A 20,326-nucleotide genomic window follows, 5' to 3' on the forward strand; every position below is an offset into this window, starting at 1 on the left:
AATGGATCAAACTCATTTTGCCCTGCCTTCCACCGCCAGTTCCCAGCTTACATATTGAACTGTCTTCCTCTTTTTTCCAGTCAAAGAGGGCTTTGCATGAGCAAATTCCTGACTGATCAGAAACAATGGCTAGTGATCAGCAGGGGTAGAGTGAATGTGGGCCAGCGTTCAAGCTTAGTGGTCTCAGGCAGAAACCCACCGTCCTCCCCCTCACAACACCCGCTTTTCTCAGTCTTTAACCCCCCAACCACTGCCTCCCCTAACTCAAACCCTAATAGCTGGGAAGGCTGTATGACAAAGGGAACAAACAGGCATGTAATACCGCCCGTTCCTTGCGGATGACACGAGGGACAGGAATGTGAAGGAGCTGGAGGTGGAGGGGGGACGTCAGGAAAAGGCAAGGAGCAAAGAGCCGACTGCCAGAGCCCACTGTCAGATTAGAGCCATTAGCATGACTGTGGAATGACAGGGAGCTCCATCCACACAATGAACGCCATTTATCCCCTGCCTCTCTGTAGAATATTAGACTGGCCGTTCACCATCAGCCACCCTACTGTAGACGGGACCAAACTTCCCAGCTGTTCACAGACATTCATCAAAAAAAACTGAAGCACCGTTCTGGGGGATTTAGAGAGAATATTGGATTGTTGAACAGTTTGATATTTCATTGAGGCCTATCCATCCTTGCCGCTAGTTAATCCTTGACTAATTGGAGAGCTGTGAGACATTGGAGATGATATGGTTTGTGAGCTACAACCTGATGCTTTCCTTTCTCCCTGGTCGCCTGGTTAGGCTGGTTTGTTTTGATGGTTTTAGAGAGGCTTTCGCCTGGCCAATCAGCAAAACCAGTTGAATAAGGACTTAGCCAGGTTGGGAGTTGACCTAGACTTGATAACCAGCTTAGTTAGATTAGGAGACCAGCCAAACCATCTGAAAACAAGATTGGCCAAGCTTGAACACCAGTAAAACTGCACTGATTTCTTCAGCTAATGAGAATTTGATAAAGGCATATGTAATAATTCTATGATTGCATCTTTGACTGTTAAAAAGGCTCTTAATACCAAATGAAGAATGTCCGAGCTTCTCATTAGTGTTAACTTTCATGCTTTTGCATAAAATGCAATTCTTTTTTTGACACAGAGACATCAAAGTTAGGCATTTGACTTGCTAATAAGTGTGAGTAAGTGCAAACACATTGCCCATAGTGTTCTCAATTAATAACACCCCTGTCAAGACCTGTCTATTCCAAATACAGACACTCTTGTTTCCCAGTATGGGAAATGCATGATAATGATTGAACTCTACAAAATATAGACACACACACACACACACACACACACACACACACACACACACACACACACACACACATGTTGGGTTTACATGTTTTATGGGGACATTCCATAGGCGTAATGGTTTTTATACTGTACAAACCGTACTTTCTATGGCCCTACACCTAAACCTAGCCCTCACAGGAGATTGTGCATACTTTTACTTCATCAAAAAAACTCATTGTGCATGATTTATAAGCCTGTTTCCTCATGGGGACCTGAGAAATGTCCCCACAAGGTCAAAATCTACTGGTATTCCTATCCTTGAGGGGACATTTGGTCCCCACAACGTGATGAATACCAGGTACACACACACACACACACACACACACACACACTTACATACAGTAAGAGACAATTTCCTTGGATTTCAGGGTATTGTTAAGGTAGAGCAAAGAAAAATTCCCAGGAAGAGACACTTTTCTCATGGGTGTCCACAGTGGCTCCAAGACCACCCAAACACTGCTCAGTTCAAGCTTTACTTCGTCCACTCTGTTGTCTACAAGGGCATTTACCTCTCCCACCCCTCCTTCATCCATCAGCCCCTCCCTCTTTGTTTTTCAACCACATGCTCAGCAATCATCAGTCTTCCTCCCTGCATTTCTGTCAAATTAGCCCCTCATGATGGCCCACTTCAGAGGCTAACTCCCCCTGATGACTTACCCCCCTCCCTGTTCCCATCAGATATTTGTCTGCAGCATTGGGTTCTTTGTGATTTCATTTCAACTTTGTGACTGAATGGGGGGAAAAAAGACAAAAAGATTTACCGATCTAGTTCTGAGGATCTCAGGGATGCAAACCTTCAACAAAATCAACATAAATATCATAAAGAATAGTTAAAATAACTCATGTGATAATATGATAACTTGTCACACAAGCTTATTATCATACAATTATACAATATCATATGAAACTTTGTGTGATGAAACAAGTCTGGTTCATGAACAAATCATTCACACCACTTTTCTGAAAATATTGGATCATCTGATTTATTGAAAAGATTTGTTTCAAAAGAACAACTCTCACATAAACTCGCCAAGCAGAGCTAGAGTGAATTCCAAGGTTTCATAATATTTTACATTTCTGTCTATTTCTGACACAAAGCTATCATATGGCTTTCGAAAACATATGACTCACATTATATTATATTTTTTGCACTCTTTTGGGGTCATTTTAAAGCTTGACAGCTCAAGTCCTACCTCAGCGGCCAGGGTATTGTCTATAAATTCTCCTTTTCCCTGCTGAAAGAAACAACAGTTGGTCATGAACTGGTTATAAGCTGGTCCTGAGCTAGTAGGAAGTTAGTTACTCAAGACTAGCTCAGGACCAGCTTACAACCAGCTCAGGACCAGTTTAAACCAGCTCATGACCAACTAAGAACCAGCTTAAACCAGCTCATGATCAACTAAGAACCAGCTTAAACCAGCTCAAATAAGCTACCATGCTTCAAAACATACATAACCAGCATATGCTGTTTTTTTTTTGTTTTTTTTTTTCAAAAGGGTTGTGTTCTATTGAAGAAAGTAAGTTATACAACAGTCCATTGTGTCCAGTCCTGTTTCTGGAGGGCCACCTTCCAGCAGAGTTTAGCTCTAATCCTCATTAAACACACCTTATCCAGCTATTCAAGGTCTTCTGGATCACTAGAAACTACCAGGTTGAAGATCAACTCTTCAGGAAAGTTGCCTTCCAGGAGCAGGATTGAATCTGCCTGCCTTTAAGGAAGGACACAGATTTCATAACACATTTTGAATAACATCTACCCAGCAGGCTGTAAACCATGATTACAGCTGTTTGAGTCTAAAATGTAGACTGGTATAATTCAGCGGTTGAAAAACATTCTGTGTGCAGCGTGGTCACAGGATCTGCTTTGTCAACTCCAACTTGTGTCCATTTTCTGATACTACACTGTGATGTATTCCTGAATCCCAAGTCGGATTCACTCTAGAGCTGGGTTCGCAAAACCAAACCCTATCCGAGGAATTCCCTCAGGAGTGACCAGAACTTTTTAAGTCTTCAAAATCTTTCAAGCATCCCTTTGTCTCAATGATAATCGGATGGTTAAGGGACGGTGCAGGAGAGGGCCTGTGGAAACAGAACTGCTATTTTTTTCACCGCACGCTAATGGCTTCAATATAAAATTACTGCCTTGAGGTTTAGAGTCTTGGAGTATTATTCATGTATTCCGCCCCTCTACAGATGGTCCCTGCTCTAGTAACTGCATATGTACAACTTGTGTTGCTACCTTTGAAATTCACCTCAGAGAATTAAGGAGTATTTTCAGTGCAATTTCACTGAAAGTGAATATAATCTTATCCTGGCTGTTTTGGTCACAGAGGGCTTAAAGGGTTGACTAGAGATAAATGCGATGTTGATTTCTGGGAATGCTCTGGTTGGTCTGGAAAGGTTGTAGCAGCATCGCACAGCTCAGCTGTTAACAAGAGACGATTACAGCAACCTGTTTGAAAAGCTAGGAGGAATGTTACATATTAAACTAATTGCTTGCTGTTATACATTTAACCCGCAGACACTTACTTAACTACTACATTTAGCCTTTAATGGGATGGGAACATGTCATTCTAAATTATTATTTTCATAGGAAAGAAAATAGTCTAAATATAGTGATTTGAAGTTGTCAAGAGCTGGTTTACATTACTAGACCACCCTGACTGAACACACGTTGAGTGAAAACAACAGCACCTACCCTGTCAAAGCCATTGAGACCAGGCTTTTTAAAAACAAAGTATATCCCATGTTTTTCTACAGCTTTCACTGCTAAACGGATTGTTAACGCCATGGACTGTTAACACTGCACAGTATATTACTCTTAGATTTATTGTCAGCGTACAGCGGTGGATTTCGCTCGTGTAATGCTCTGAAATTGTTTTGCTAAAGATTGCTGACTGGCTTTTTCCTGTCCCATTTGCTCAGCTCTGTCTGTCTCTATGGTGTGCCGAAACATATGGTCGAGAGGAGAAATGTTTTACCGACAAAACACAGCATGAGTAAAGTGCCGCTTTTTTGTTCACAAAAAGGAGGCTCTGCGGCTAGCGCTTAGTTTCTGCACATCCATGACGCAATACGTGCTCAGAAGAGATTGATGATTTATTGGCACTTGTGAGGGAACAATTCATTTAGGTGGTCTATAGCAGTGGTCTATAGGCCAGAATCACCCTCACTCCAATTCATGCACCTCTGTCGAGGATTTATGGGGCTTTTTTTATATTGGACTTTCGATTAGGATCCGAGGCATAAGATGAATTTGCATGCATGCACAGACGGAGTAAAGCTGTTCCTTGAAAAGATGCCAGCCAGGCACTTTCTGCACAGGACAAGCACTGTGACTAATTTATGATGATGGTTTTGCCTGTTTGAAGACCCCACCCCCAAAACCCTGGTCTTCTAGACAAGATGCTATAATAAAAGCACCAAATAATAGAAACCAAATCTGATTTGGATTTTGTAGTTAAAGTTTAAAAAGTGTAACATGCAATGCATGCATGATAAACAACAAATGTGGTAATACCTGTTTTATAACATAGTTATAATACATTAATAGAATGCACCAAGAAGATTCTTAAGAATTTATACAAAAATCAACTTAGAAATGCCTGCATGGACCAGATATCATGGTTCATGATTTAGATTTTGCTTTCCAGTGAATCAGAATATGTTTAAAATGCTGCATGTATTGATTTCACAGGTCAAGTGCTGCATAGAGTTCACTTATAGAAGAAAACATTCCTGATAATGTACTCACCCCCATGTCATCCAAGATGTTCACGTCTTCTTTATTCATTCGAAAAGAAATTAAGGTTTTTGAGGAAAACTTTGCAGGATTTTTCTTCATATAGTGCACTTCAATGGGAGTCAGCGGGTTGAAGGTCCAAATTGCAGTTTCAAAGCAGTTTCAAAGGGCTCTACATGATCCCAGCCGAGGATCAAGGGTCTTAAGTAGTGAAACAATTGGTAATTTTCTAAAAATATTAAATAAAATGTATATACTTTTTAACCACAAATGCTTGACTTCACACATTACGTAGTCAGTGTAAAGGTCACGCGTGACAGGGGCGGACATACTGGCCCAGAGTTTACAAAGCCAACGAGCAAAGAAAGTCAAATGCCATTTACAAAAAAAGGTAAATTATGAAGTTGGGGGAAGCTGGGACCGTTTACAACCGTATTTGCGATCATTTGAAGCCACATTTAAATTGCATTTTGGAAGTTAAAAATCGAGGGCACCATTGAAGCTGACTATATGGAAAAAAAAAACTAAAATGTCTTTCTTAAAAAACATAATGTCTTTACAACTGAAGAAAGAAAGACATGAATATCTTGGATGACAAGGGAGTGAGTACATTATCTGTAATTTTTTGTTCTGGAAGTGAGCTTCTCCTTTACGGGGAGACACTGCAGGCAAAAACACTATTTTTTCATGCAGCTGTCAAGTTTGAGATTTTTGGTGTTTCATAAAGTGTTTTTTTAGACTAGTGGAAAGAAAACACCCAAAAGACACTGTTAAGTGTTTCTTTTATAGCAATTAATCTATTTGTGTCAATAGATTTCAAGTACGATGCATATTTTTAAAGGCCGTTTTCTCAAAATGAGTTTTTTCTCCTACACTGAGCCATAAATCTCCACTTCAGTAGCACTTACACACACCAAAATATAAATTTTTATTTTTACACTCTATATCCTGAAGGTTTTTACAGAGGAATATGTTCATATATAATTTGCTTGATTTTGACAAAATGAGATACCCAAAATCCCCTTTGTAAAAAGTTTTAACTCTTATTTGAATATGTCAAATAAATTAAACAAGAATTTTGAAACTGACTTTATCCAGTGTTTAGATTTTTGTACTAGAAATGTATGCAAATGATTGCATATTTCATTAAACAATATCTCATTTGCATATTTAAACCTAACATTTTAGAAAACTTGTAATTCAAAAAATGTTTGCAATTATCAATGTAATCAATCAACTGGGTAAGTAAGGTGATAACTATTAGTTATTTTTTTTACCCTATTCACCTGCAGTGTCTTGCCTTAAGTTTAGTTATTGGGTAGGATCAGAGATGTAGAATATGGTCATGCAGAATATGTGCTTGAGAATGCTAGTTAACAGTGTGAATCGATCCCTGCTAAATACTAAAGTCTTACCAAAACCTTAATTTCGTTTCGACTGAAGAAAGAAAGACATGAGGGTGAGTAAATTATCAGGATTTTATTTTTATTCTGGAAGTGAGCTAGTCCTTCAAACGCAAATATTTAAAAGTGTTGAGTAGCATTAGACCACATGTTTTCATTTTTGTATTCAAATTAAATAATTATGCTTTCAAGCGCCCACAGCGTGTTTCCAGATTAAGAGGCACTTGGCAGCCATGTCAGACTGCGCATTAGGTGCTGGTCTAGACAACATTAGGTGTTTCCTGCAACTGATCTCCACTTTTTGTGCAGGTAGAGGCCCTCCATGCAACTTGACCCCCATTCCCCTTCCCGCTCCGCTCTCGCCACTGCTTTCAATTGCCGAGCACATAGTCCACATTCCAGACGTGTCATGGAGGGGGGCTCAGACCCAGCTTTGACAGATCAGCAGTTAGTGATGATAGTGGTGGTCGCCTGGGATTCACTCGCTCGCCTTTCATGTGGCCTGGCGGCTTGACGTTTGTCAACTGACCCCTGAAACCGTGTCTTTCATTGCGCTGGCCTTTTAATGGCCTCAGATTAGGGAGCAGACAGCCAGCAACGCAGGGGGCCGATAGCACAGCCTTATCTTTTTGCGTTGTGTATGAGCAGCTGGATTTGTTGAACGTGTGAAAAGAGTTTACCTGATGCCTCTAGGGTCCGAATCGCACATGATGCTTTCGGCACCTTGAGCGACAAGCGGGATTCGGATTTAAAGTGGGGTTAAAGAATAAGCAGCCGAGGTCAAAGGCAAATGTTTTCGTATGTTTGATTTAAATTGCATCAATATAGAAAAACAGGACTCCGGAAGGCTGAGAAGGACTTTTTTTTATTTTTTCACCAGTAAGTGTACTTCGTCTGACAGCTAAATTGCACCTCTTCATTGACTTGTGCAATTATCATCTTTTATTACAAATAGTACTTGAAGTTTCTCTTTTTGTACCAGGAGTTTGGAAGGTATCATTTTCTGTGCCTGCATTTGATATGACAGCTCTCTGAAAGGTTATGGCTATATAAAGTGAGGTTTCGCTGACCATATTGAGATCACAGAGGTTTTGGGCTAGTCTCGCCCTTGTTTTTTTTGTTTTTTTTTTTACATTTTTGCATTCAAGTGCAATGCAGATGCAAAGGAGAGGGCTGAGAAATACAAGTAAAAAAAGTCTCATGCACATGTGATTTCACAGCCATTAAACTAAATCAATCAATTCACACTTTTGAATTTCACAATAATGAGACAAACTGTTCTACATTGTTAACTTCACATAAAACTTTTTTTTTGGTTTGAGTGTGTGGTTTTAGAACTTAACATTACCAAAAAAGGTGTTTATTCCATTTAAAAAAACCTGAAGAAAATAGCCAGATCATTACAGATCATAAACTAGAAATTGTGTAAATAATTCATCATTGCAGTACTGTTTATTATTTATTTATTTTTTAATGCTGGTTAATTTATTTTTTAATGCATTTATGCTAATGATATATGATTTTAATGATATATTTACATATACATATACATTGCAATAACATTATACAATAAATTAATAAATAAAATGATCTAGAATTCAACTGTAATTTGTTTTGTAGAACTGGCAGATTTTATGTTGTTTTTCATATGTTTCTTAAACCACTGCAAATAAAATAAAATAAAATAAAATAAAAAATAAAATAAAATAAAATAAAATAAAATAAAATAAAATAAAATAAAATAAAATAAAATAAAATAAAATAATTTATTAGAAAATTCAGAAAGTAATATTCTTTGTCATTCTTATAGTAAAAAAAAATATATATGATACTGATTTATTTACATGTTAAAGCTTGTTTTCTGATAATTTGTAGAATTATCAAGAATGCAGGTGTAATTTATGTTGTAGAACTGGCAGATTTTGATTGATTTATTTTCTTTACTTGTTTATTTTTAAACCACTGCAATAAATAAAATTTAATTTAATTTAATTTTATTTAATTTTATTTTATTTTATTTTATTTTATTTTATTTTATTTTATTTTATTTTATTTTATTTTATTTTATTTTATTTTATTTTATTTTATTTTATTTTATTTTATTTTATTTTATTTTATTTTATTTTAAAAAATAAATTAAATTAAATTAAATTTAAAAAATAGAAAAATATATCATTTCATATTTCTTTAGATTTTATGGTAAAAATATAACCCAGACATTTCTGTCTGAGATTCACCCTCACAACTAAGCAATTTGAATAATTTTCCCCAGATTTTTTTTCTCACTAGTTTATTCTTAAATCACTGCAATAAAATAAATAAATAAAATAAAATAATAACATAAAATAAAATTTATTTTTAATAAATTGAATAAATTTATTTATAATTTATAATAAATAAAATAAAATACAATACAATAAAATATAAATAAAATAAAATAAAATAAAACCCTCTTTATCTTCCTAAAACAATATAGAAAAATATATAATTTCATATTTCTTTAGATTTTATGGTAAAAATTATAACCCAGACGTTTCTGTCTGAAACCCTCGCAACTAAGCAATTTGAATATCTTTCCCCAGATTTTTTTTTCAATTGTTTATTCTTAAACCACTGCAATAAAATAAAATAATAACATAAAATAAAATAAAATAAATAAATTATAAATTAAAATGCAAATAATAAAATAAAAAAATAAAACCAACTTTATCTTCCTAAAACAATATAGAAAAATATATAATTTCATATTTCTTTAGATTTTATGGTAAATTAAATAATTTATAAAATAATTTATTTATTAAATAATAAAATAAAAATTAAATTAAATTAAATAATTTATTAGACTTAAATTAAAAGTAAAGAGGGTTATTGGAGAGATTATTAGGTTATATTTGATTCTGCACTTCAGAAAATAATATTCTTTGTCATTTTTTGCACTTGTTTATTTTTAAACCAATGCAATGCAATGCAATAAAATAAAACCCTTTTATGTTCCTAATATATAATTTCATGTTTCTTCAGATTTTCTGGTAGAAATCCAACCCAGACGTTTCTTTCTTAGATTCACCCTCCTAACTAAGCGATTTCAATAACTTTCCCTTTCATTTCTCTCAATGCTAGTGTGATCAAAATGGCTTAAGTGACACTTTTGTTTAGCTTCTTCACATCTCGGGCTAACGCTGTTCCTTTGGCACCGCTAGCTTAGATGAAATCACTCGTAAGAAAGAACGCTGAGATATGTCTTTTGTCACTTCAACAACATTCTGTCCTACTAAAAAGGGCGGAAAAAAGAAGAAAAAAACATAAAGGAAACAATAGAGGTGTTGCTAGGTTGCAAATTCTCTCCGAAAAGCAACCTTCTTTTGTTTTGTCGCTTTCGCCTCTTTGGAGAATGTCTTTGAGATGTGCGGATGTCCATGCGCTTTCTTTTGGGCAGGGTGGGGAAGTGAAAGGGGAGGGTTCCAGTGCTGTTGAGGGTCCGTGAGCTGTCAGTGTGCCCATTTGGCCTGAGGGTGAGGAAGGCCTCCTGCAGGCCCAACTCTATGGAGGAATGCACCTCCTGAGGAGAAACTGTCTAAACTCTGAGTTTGCAGCTCACGGATGGAATGTCAGGTCAAACGCATCACGCTCTAGACTCCTCCTCTCCTCTAACAAGTGTTCTGCTATCTCTTGCGTTCATGCTTTTCCACAGATCATTTCATCTCACTGTTTTAGTCTAGCAATGAACTGTGTGGTTTGCTGTAACTCATGTTATGATCAGTATTCTTGCTTATTTCCTAACAGAAGAGTTGGTAATTGGTAATTGATTCTTCATAGCTGACTAATGAATTAAACAAGATGCAATCAGCAGAGTCATTTAAAATGCAAAGTTAAAGAAAAGCGTTTTCACAACAGGCTGTTTCCTATGATTCCTAAAATAAAATAAAATAAAATAAAATAAAATATTGCCATGATGCGAAAAGAAAAGAAAAGAAAAGAAAAGAAAAGAAAACAAAAGAAAAGAAAGTACATGTTAAGGCTTGTTTTCTGGTGTTTGTTTTTCATTTGTTTTTCACTTCTTTATTAATAAACCACCACAAATAAAATAAAATAAAATAAAATAAAATAAAATAAAATAAAATAAAATAAAATAAAATAATAAAATAAAATAAAATAAAATAAAATAAAATACATGTTAAGGCTTGTTTTCTGATAATTTAATTTGTTTTTTACTTGTTTATAAAAAAATGAAATAAATAAATAAATTAATTAATTAATTAATTAATTAAATTTAATACATTCTGATAATTTTGTTTATTTTTCACTTGTTTAATAATAAACCACCGCAAATAAAAAAAAATACATGCTAAGGCTTGTTTTCTGATAATTTATAGAATTTTTTGTTGTTAATAAACCACTGCAAATAAATTAAAATAAAATAAAATAAAATAAAATGAAGTAAAGTAAAGTAAAGTAAAGTAAAGTAAAGTAAAGTAAAGTAAAGTAAAGTAAAGTAAAGTAAAAAAACAAGGCTTGTTTTCTGATGATTTTGTTTGTTTTTCATTTGTTTATTAATAAACCACCGCAAATAAAATAAAATAAAATAAAATAAAATACATGTTAAGGCTTGTTTTCTGATAATTTATTGAATTGTTGTTGTTAGAAAGCCACTGCAAATAAAATAAAAGAAAAGAAAAGAAAAGAAAAGAAAAGAAAAGAAAAGAAAAGAAAAGAAAAGAAAAGAAAAGAAAAGAAAAGAAAAGAAAAGAAAAATGTTAAGGCTTGTTTTCTGATAATTTTGTTTGTTTTTCATTTGTTTATTAATAAACCAACGCAAATAAAATAAAATAAAAATAAATAAAATAAAATACGTTAAGGCTTGTTTTCTGATAATTTTGTTTGTTTTTCACTTGTTTATTAATAAACCACCTCAAATAAAATAAAATAAAATTGCTTGTTTTTGTTTTTTTTATCATTTCTAGAATTATTGTTGTAGAACTGGCAGGTTTTGATTTATTTATTTACTTGTTTATTCTTACACCACTGCAATAAAATAAAATATAATAAAACAATTTATCGGACTATATTTTAATAATAATTTATTAGATTATTAGATGTTTGTTTCTACACTTCTGAAAATAAAATTAAATTAAATTAAATATCAGACTAAATTTTAATAATAATGTATTAGATTATATTTGTTTCTACACTTCTGAAAATAATAATACAAATTTATAGTAAAAAATCGAAAACTGCTCTGCCTTTTATATCAGGCCTTAAGAGCCTTGCAAGTTCCCACAAGTGTGCGGATACTTTTCCGAAACCTCCATCAAAAATCAGCCAGTCTCATCGCAATCAAGTAAGGAAAGTACTTGTGTAAGCTGGCAGCTTATGCGCGGCGTTTAGCGCAATCAAAGCTCAAAGGGGAGCCCAGAGGTGAGCTTTAGAAGCGGTTTTGTTTCCGGCGGGCCTGAGTTTGTCAGGCCTACGGGGGCCGACGGAGACGAGGAAGGAGAAGGCGGCGCTCGGCAGCCAACGGGGCTTAAATTGCTCTCCGTTTCACACACAGGAACACATGGGATAGGGGTAATATTATGCGTAACCCTGGCAACCGGTCCAAGTCATCAGTTTCAATTCTGCCAGTGCTAGGCACGGTCCAGTGGCGCTCTAAGAAAGGACCCTAATCTGGAAGGAGGGCATGGGCGGTTATTACATTTCCTTTCCCACTTGATGCTGGGAATGGGGGAGGTTCAAGGGGTTACACGGCCATGGAAGCAGGGGATCTGGTAAAAAAAGAGCCTCCCGGGACTTGTGTTTTTAGGCCGCTGATGGATTTCCGAAGGTGTTGTTGCTGCTGACAAAGTGCTTACATTTCCACCCTTCTGCTTTCTTCACAGTCCCTCCGAAGGAACCGCAGGTGACGTGTCGATCAAACACCTATCCCAAAGGCTTCTACTGCAGTTGGCACCTTCAGCATCCAACGTACATCCCGACGGACTTCGAAGTGGATGTCCAGTAAGATGTTTTCTCTTGTCTGTTTGTAACTCCATCTGTCAACCCCGGCTTCCCGCTCAGCCCTTAACTTCCGTCTGCTCTCCTCTCGCTCCGTCTGTCATGTCATGCCCTCTCGTGTTCGGCGGAGGCTCTGAGACGCTCTGAGCTCATCTGAATCAGTGATCTATGCGGTCAGACGCTGTCTGCTGAGAGCTGATTAGGCCTGTCTGACTCTGAGTGCTGGAACTCAAGGCAGTATAAGTGGACTCTCAGTCCAAAGCCCCTGCGGAATAACCCTGCACACTACACTAGATCTCTCTCTCTTTCTCTCAAGCCCTCTCTCTTCATCTGTCCACATCTGTCTGGACAACCAGAGAGTAGCTTTATCCTCATCAGTCACAAAATGAAAACGTCTGATTCCACAGTAGCACTTACAAACACTAACGTGATCGCTTGATATAAATGTTAAGTTGCAGCATATGAAGTACCTGAATACATGAATTCCATTTTTAAGGGTATATAAATGGAAATTTGGAGAACATAAGGTTTGATAGTGTTATATAGTTTGTCTGAATCATGCTAATATTCAGACTGTACATCCATGTTCTCAGACAAAAGCATCTTGAAATATTTATTTATTTATTTTGCAGAATTTTTTTTTTTTTTTTTCCTAAACGATAAGATCTAAAAGGTGTTTATTTATTTTATTTTATTTTTAACATTATAGTTAGTAACATAATATTTTTTGGTGAGCATAATTATTTTTCTCAATATTCCAAACTTGAGTTTGAACAATAATTGTATTAAACCTAAACCAAAATCTATTTTATTTAGTTTTGTTTTACTTTACTTTTTTTTATTTTATTTTATTTAATTGTATTATTTTTTTTTTTTTTGTATTTTATAACACTAAAATTCTATAATTGTAGTTTGTAACGCAGCATATTTTATCAAATAAATGCAATATTGACAAGATTCCAAAGTTGACCTTGGAAAATAAGATCTAAAAGATTAATTAATTAATTAATTTATTTATTTATTTATTTATTTATTTATTTATTTATTTATTTATTTATTTATTTGTTTGTTTGTTTGTTTATTTATTTGTTTGTTTGTTTGTTTGTTTGTTTGTTTGTTTGTTTAATAAATTATAAATTATTTATTTATTTATTATTATTATTATTATTATTATTATTATTATTATTATTATTATTATTATTATTCATTATTCATTATTCATTATTTGATTGCAAACTTAATTTATTTATTTGTTTGTTTGTATTTATTTATTTATTTGTTTATTATATAACAGTAGCATTCTATAATTGTAGTTAACATAATATTTTTGATCAAATAAGTGCAATATTAAGAGCACAAGTCATTTTCCTCAAAAACATCTTACAGATTCCAAACTTGAGCTTGAACAATAAGATCAGAAAGATGTTTATTTTTTTATTTATTTGTTTATTTGTTTGTTTATTATTATTATTATTATTATTATTATTATTATTATTATTATTATTATTATTATTATTATTATTATTATTATTTAACTGTAACATTCTATAATTACAATTTACAAATTGTATTTGCATTTTATTTTATTTTATTCCATTCGTTGTTTAGCGTCATGAAGTGCATTACACATTAGGTCAAGGTTTCCCAAACTCGTGTTAATTATAATTAATTAAATTATAAAAATGTCAAATTAAAATAATTAATTTTAAAATAATAGCAATCAAAATAAAACCCTTCCTAAAAATATGCTGTATGTTTACCTGCATGTCATGTGACCACTTAACCATTAACCATTAACCATAATTTTATTTTATTTTATTTTATTTTATTTTATTTTATTTTATTTTATTTTATTTTATTTTATTTTATTTTATTTTATTTTATTTTATTTTATTTATTTTCAGTGTACTGGAAAACATTTATTTATTTATTTATTTATTTATTTATTTTCTTCAGATTTTAAAATAATATATATATATAGCACAAAATATTAACAGTATTAAAGCATGCATTTTATAAATTAGTTTTTAATTCCTAGTGTGAGTATGTGCCTAGATTTGAATATAAATGACAAATAGCCATTCCGCCAAAGGAACTAATTGGTTGACTAATATATATATATATATATAAAAGTTGACTTTAATCAAATAGCATTGACTTTGATTAACCTCTATTCTCAACAACTTTCGAAGAATTAACAATCCATTAAGTTTTGTGCATTGTTCAGTTTAGGTCATTATATATAATTATACAAGACCATAATGTCAAGACTAGACATTATCTACATGACAGGTGATTTATGTATGAAAATATGCTGCAAGGTTTTTGAAGTACAAGCTCAATAAACCTTCATCAAAACCTAATAAATGAATTTTGCAATGCATGTGCAGAGCTGATATCGGGAGGTTTAAAGGTCAGCTACAAGACCTCGGTCCAGATGTACCCTAGAGGCGAGCAAATGGCAGCCCCTAATTTAACATATCTGCTGTTCCCGTGCCACGTGATAGCTGCAAAACATCAGAATGGAATAATAATGTTTGATTGTTTCTTCCAGAAATGAAGGACATTTTTCCATACAATAATAACCAGTGCTGGATCGATTACTTAAATTGTAGAATGTAATATAAAATGTAATATAATCTTATTACAAGCACTCAGTATTTGGAATATGATTATGTAATCCAGATTACATGTAATCACTTACTAACCTAGTATCGCTGCTAAAGGACTAGTTCACCCAAAATGTAAAAGCTGTGATCTTTTACTTTTTCATGGCACTGAAAAGAAGATAATTCATTTTTAGACAAACTGTTCTGTTAAAAAAAAGTGAACTACTTATCTCATGATCCTTCAGAAGATAACATTTTATATCTTTCTTCTTCAGACACAACCAGAGACCCTTGGAAGTGACGAGGGATGACGTTCATAAGAACAGATGTCATGTGAAGTTTCCAGAACTTTTCTCCAGCTTTCCTTACCGAGTCAACGTCACGGCAGTGAACTCGCTGGGTCGAGCTTCCAACGCCATCAGCTTCGAAGAGTCTTCAATAGGTACAGTTTATATACTACTAGTGTTGGGTTGGAGTCCACCTACACTCTTAAAAATAAAGGTGCTTCAAATAGTTCTTCAAGCAATGCCATTTTTGGTTCCACAAAGAACCATTCAGTCAAAGGCTTTTTAAAGAAGCATTTCTTGCTTACCTTTTTTATAATCTGAAGAACCTTATTTGTCACAAAGAACCTTTTGTGAAACAGAAAGGTTCTTCAGATGTTACAGGTTCTTTATGGAACCATTTAGACACAAAGGTTCTTCTATGGCATCGTGAAGCACCTTTATTTTTAAGAGAGTCGAGTCCAAATCAAGTCTGAGTGTTTACCCAATCGAGTCTGAGACCAAAATGGGCCAAGTCGGACTCATGTTCAAGTCCAAATGGGTCCGAGTCCAACTAAACACTACTGTTTGTCAGTATCTTAACCTTGTTTTAACCTTTACAACTAGAATAATGCAACCTCCATTGCATCCTGCCATTTTGAATTTTGATTTCACACCATCTTCATGTATCAGAATTTATGGCTGACTTGATTTATGTATTTTGTATGTCAAAATTCTGACTTTATTTTCGCAATTCCGATATTATATCTCACAATTCTGATAAGAAAAATCAACTCGTCATTCTCTCTTTTCCCTTCGGCTCAAAATCATGAGTTTATATCCCACACTTCTGGCTTTTTTCCCTCAGAACTATATAAACGACATATAAAAAAGTCAGAATTGTGAGGTAAATGTAAAATGTTATAGGTTTAAATAGTATTTCATGCTGCAGAGCTAATATAATATGTCCCCTATGAATTGCATATGTGAATATTATGTAGACCTATTGTTTAAATCAAATGTATGGTTTAAAAGTAATCATGAGTAATCAAAGCAGTTTTTATCTGTTAATATGTCTGTTTAAACGTCTGCATTTAGCTTTAAATGGTGTCTTATTATGTGCATTCCAATTTTGACATCCAAAACATTTTTTCTCGTATTCCATGGATTTTACCCTATTCCATCCACTTGTTACCAGTGTTTTTCTGCCACCACAAAATGATGTAACTGTGATGTCTACTTCAGACTAGTTTATTGACAACAGGCCATTAAATTATTAGACAATAATGCACACCCAAGGCAGTATTGGACCCATAAAAAACTGTTGCAAAGATGTTAGAAAAATATTTTTCTTTAAAGCTAGAGGCTGCCACCAAACTATCCCTTAAGTACTGGCAACTTAAAAACATGTGCGAATACTGAATGTCACTTTTGTAATAATACATACACTCTTAAAAATAAAGGTGCTTCACGATGCCATAGAAGAACCTTTTTGTCTAAATGGTTCCATAAAGAACCTGTAACATCTGAAGAACCTTTCTGTTTCACAAAAGGTTCTTTGTGGTGAAAGAAGGTTCTTCAGATTATAAAAAGGTAAGAAAGAGATGGCTCTTTAAAGAACCTTTGACTGAATGGTTCTTTGTGGAACCAAAAATGGTTCTTCTGTGGCATCGCTGTGAAGAACCTTTTAAAGCACCTTTATTTTTAAGAGTTTAGAGTCAGTAACACTTCTGGCAACTGTCCCTGGACAATGTTGGACTCAACAATATTTCGGCAATAGTCTGATAGTCTCGAGTCTGAGTAAAAATGCATCCGAGTCAGTGACAAGTCTGAGTCAGATAAAAATTGTACTCGAGACCCCAACTCTATATACTACACAGAAATAGCTAGTAAATTCCACAGATACTTACAAAGAAAAACAGCCAAACTAAAATTGTATTTTTCTTGTGAAACATACTTTAATATTTATGTATTTATTCATTTATTTAGCTTCATTGTAGAGATTGTAAAACACCATTTACAAGTCATTTTGATGTGAACACATTGTAATGCTTGAGCAAAAAGTGGAAATAAGCCTCATTCCCAGAAATTCCTACTCATTATTAACCTTGGATGATATACTGGGGGCAAGTAAATAGACCTGTCCAAGCAATCTAGCTCATATTTACCAGACATTCTGGTAACTTACAATCATCTCCTTTTCGGAAAGAACAAAACCCATGCTGGCAAACAGAAGTGAAGAAAATATCTCAAGTAAATCGTCTGGTTGATGGCGGTGGTGTTGTTGAAGTGGCTTCTGGCAACTAAATAGAATGCTTACATGCATGGCTACATGTGTGCTTGATAGTAATAAAAATGCTAATGCAGTCTGGATCGCTGGATTGACAACGATTGAAATATTTTCCCTCTGGTTCTAGTGTATATTTTATGGAAAATGGATTCCTTTTTAAACTGCATTTCATTTGAAAATGCAACTTATGATTAGCATACATTTCAGTGACAAGTGGGGAACATATTGATGAAAGTACATCAAAGAACTAAATTGCCTTATAATGGAACTACAGCATGCAGATTATTACATTTTGAACACAACTTCAAGATACATAGAAACTAAATATAATACATTTTATTGAAATGTTTTCTTTGTGTTAAGCAGAAACCTAACCAACTGAGGTATAAAATATAGTTTGCTTTTAAAGTGAGCAACTCGTCTTGACTAGGATGTTTATTAGCATCCGAATAGCCGACATCTAAACAACATCAACAGTGTTTGAAAGTCGTAAAGAGCGTTTCGCTCAAGCCAGGTCAAGGCCCGAGCTATAAATCCTGAAGCCACTATGTGTCTGCTATGAATAGTAAAGGGAACGGGGCTCAGAAACATCTCTTTGTCCTCGTGTGTATGCGTTTGTGTGCGAGTGAAGCTAAAACCGCAGAGCAAACAGAATGATCCTTGGACACCGCAGCTCGAGAAGAAGAGAAAGGCCGCTCTGTTGCTCTCTTGCCTATTTCCCATAAACCTTAGCTCCAAAAGGCTTTCCTAATATTCAGGAGACGCCGCAGCTCCAAAGACATCTTGAGAAATGTCACAGTGTGGCTTCTTTAGGAGACGTGTGTGTTATGTCAAACTGATTTTCTGCTCAGAGGGACGAGCTGGGGATCATAAAGAGGAAATCTCAGCGCTATTCATCATTCATCTCTTTTTCCATTATAGCTGTTCGCTAGTGGCATTTGTCATGACTCATGAGCGATTCTTTCTGCTTAGCCACTAAAACTGTGTTCTTGTTGTACCGAGCCTTTTCACAACTCGTATGCCATTAGCATTATCTCAGCATCAGAGGTATTTTCTTACTTCCTAGCCAGGTTAAAGGAAAAGTTAAACTCAAAATGTCTCATGATATTATTAAACCAGTATGACTTAGATGACTAAGTGAGCAATTTAGAAGAATGTTCAAGTTGCTCTTTTCCATACAATAAAAGCAGCTTCAAGCTCCAAAAAGATAAAGTACCTTAAAAGAAAAAAAAAAAAAATGTTTTCCCAATCATCTTACAGCAAAGACTTTTTTCATGCACTTGTCAGTTTTGAGATTTCAGCTATTTTGCTTCAATAACGTGTTCTTTTAGATTACATTTAAATGTGTACTTTATGACACTTTATCTATTTGCATCTGTAGATTTTAATAACAATACATATTTTAAAGACCATTTTCTTCAAATTAGCAGGAAATCATCACTTAAGTACATAAAACTTTACAGTTTTATATTATATATTATAAACATTTAATAATATATATATAGTGTTTTTGAGTATTTTTTAAAGAATTTTATTTATTTTTAATTGAATTTAATTTTATTTAATTTTATTTTAGTTTAGTTTAGTTTAGTTTTTGTTCAGTATTTTAAAAGATATAATCACAATTTCCTATGGTAAAAAGTAAAAAATAAAAATAAAGAAAAAGAAAATAAAACTTTAACTTTAATATGTCAACAAAATGAGCAATGAATTTTGAACCTGGCTTAATCCAATGTTCATATTTCTGTTCTGGAATTTTATGCAAATTATTGAATATTTATTAATATAATGTATCTTTTGCATATATATGTATTTTTTATATGCCAACAAAATGAACAATGAATTAATTTTTGGCTTAATCCAAAGTTCATATTTTTTTCCAAGAATTTAATTCCAAGTAGTGAATAATTTATTTTATAATGTATCTTTAAATGTAACATTTCATAAATCTTGAAATACAAATTTATGTATTTATCTGTAGTATCTTCCCTTTAAACCATACTTTATAATTCTGCAAGAACCATACATTTTCTCATATTTAAACTTACCAGACACATTCTGTTATATAAATACATGAGAATAAAGACTATTTGGCGTCAATTACGCCAAACCTGGCGAGCCGTGTTTTGACGTGACCCATTAGAATATGGCCATATGTGGATGCAATTCAAGAACTTTCCTCCATCTCTTTTCCACAGAAGAAAGAAATGAAATTCTGATGACAGGATTAATTTGGGGGAATTTATTCCTTTGAATATGATACCTGCGATTGGTCATGAGCTTACATCGACGTCTCTTTGGTCCAACAGTGAAACCCGACCCCCCTGAGAAGGTGGTGGCCAAACCCATAGCCAACAATGCACGAAGACTAGAAGTGACCTGGAACAGTCCCAGTACGTGGCCCGATGTGGAGACCTTCCCGCTGAAGTACTTCCTGCGCTATCGGCCGCTCATCCGAGACCAGTGGCAGCATGTAAGTGTGGATCACAATTTTTTAAAATGCATATGCTATGTGGCCTCAAACTATTAATGATCGCATTTTTATAAACCCAACTAGCTATTGTTGATCAAACAGCATGGGCTTGCTTATTCAACAAGCTGTGGCTCAGCATACTGGTGAGGATAAAGCCAGCACATCTTTCTTGCTATTGCACAAAACATTCTTGTAACCAGCTATGTTAGTCTTTTAGG

General features: G+C 34.0%; 1 protein-coding gene across 1 annotated transcript in view; it reads left to right on the forward strand.

The window, feature by feature from the left end:
• The window catches only part of cntfr (ciliary neurotrophic factor receptor), a 224,117-nt gene that overhangs the window by 147,551 nt on the left and 56,240 nt on the right, over positions 1-20,326 (forward strand). The window contains exons 4-6 of the mRNA XM_073829745.1: positions 12,359-12,476; positions 15,358-15,524; positions 19,945-20,108. Coding sequence (XP_073685846.1) covers positions 12,359-12,476; positions 15,358-15,524; positions 19,945-20,108 — 449 coding nt within the window. The remainder of the gene's footprint in view (positions 1-12,358; positions 12,477-15,357; positions 15,525-19,944; positions 20,109-20,326) is intronic.

Source organism: Garra rufa, chromosome 23, assembly GCF_049309525.1.
Source record: "Garra rufa chromosome 23, GarRuf1.0, whole genome shotgun sequence".
Lineage (NCBI taxonomy): Eukaryota > Metazoa > Chordata > Actinopteri > Cypriniformes > Cyprinidae > Garra > Garra rufa.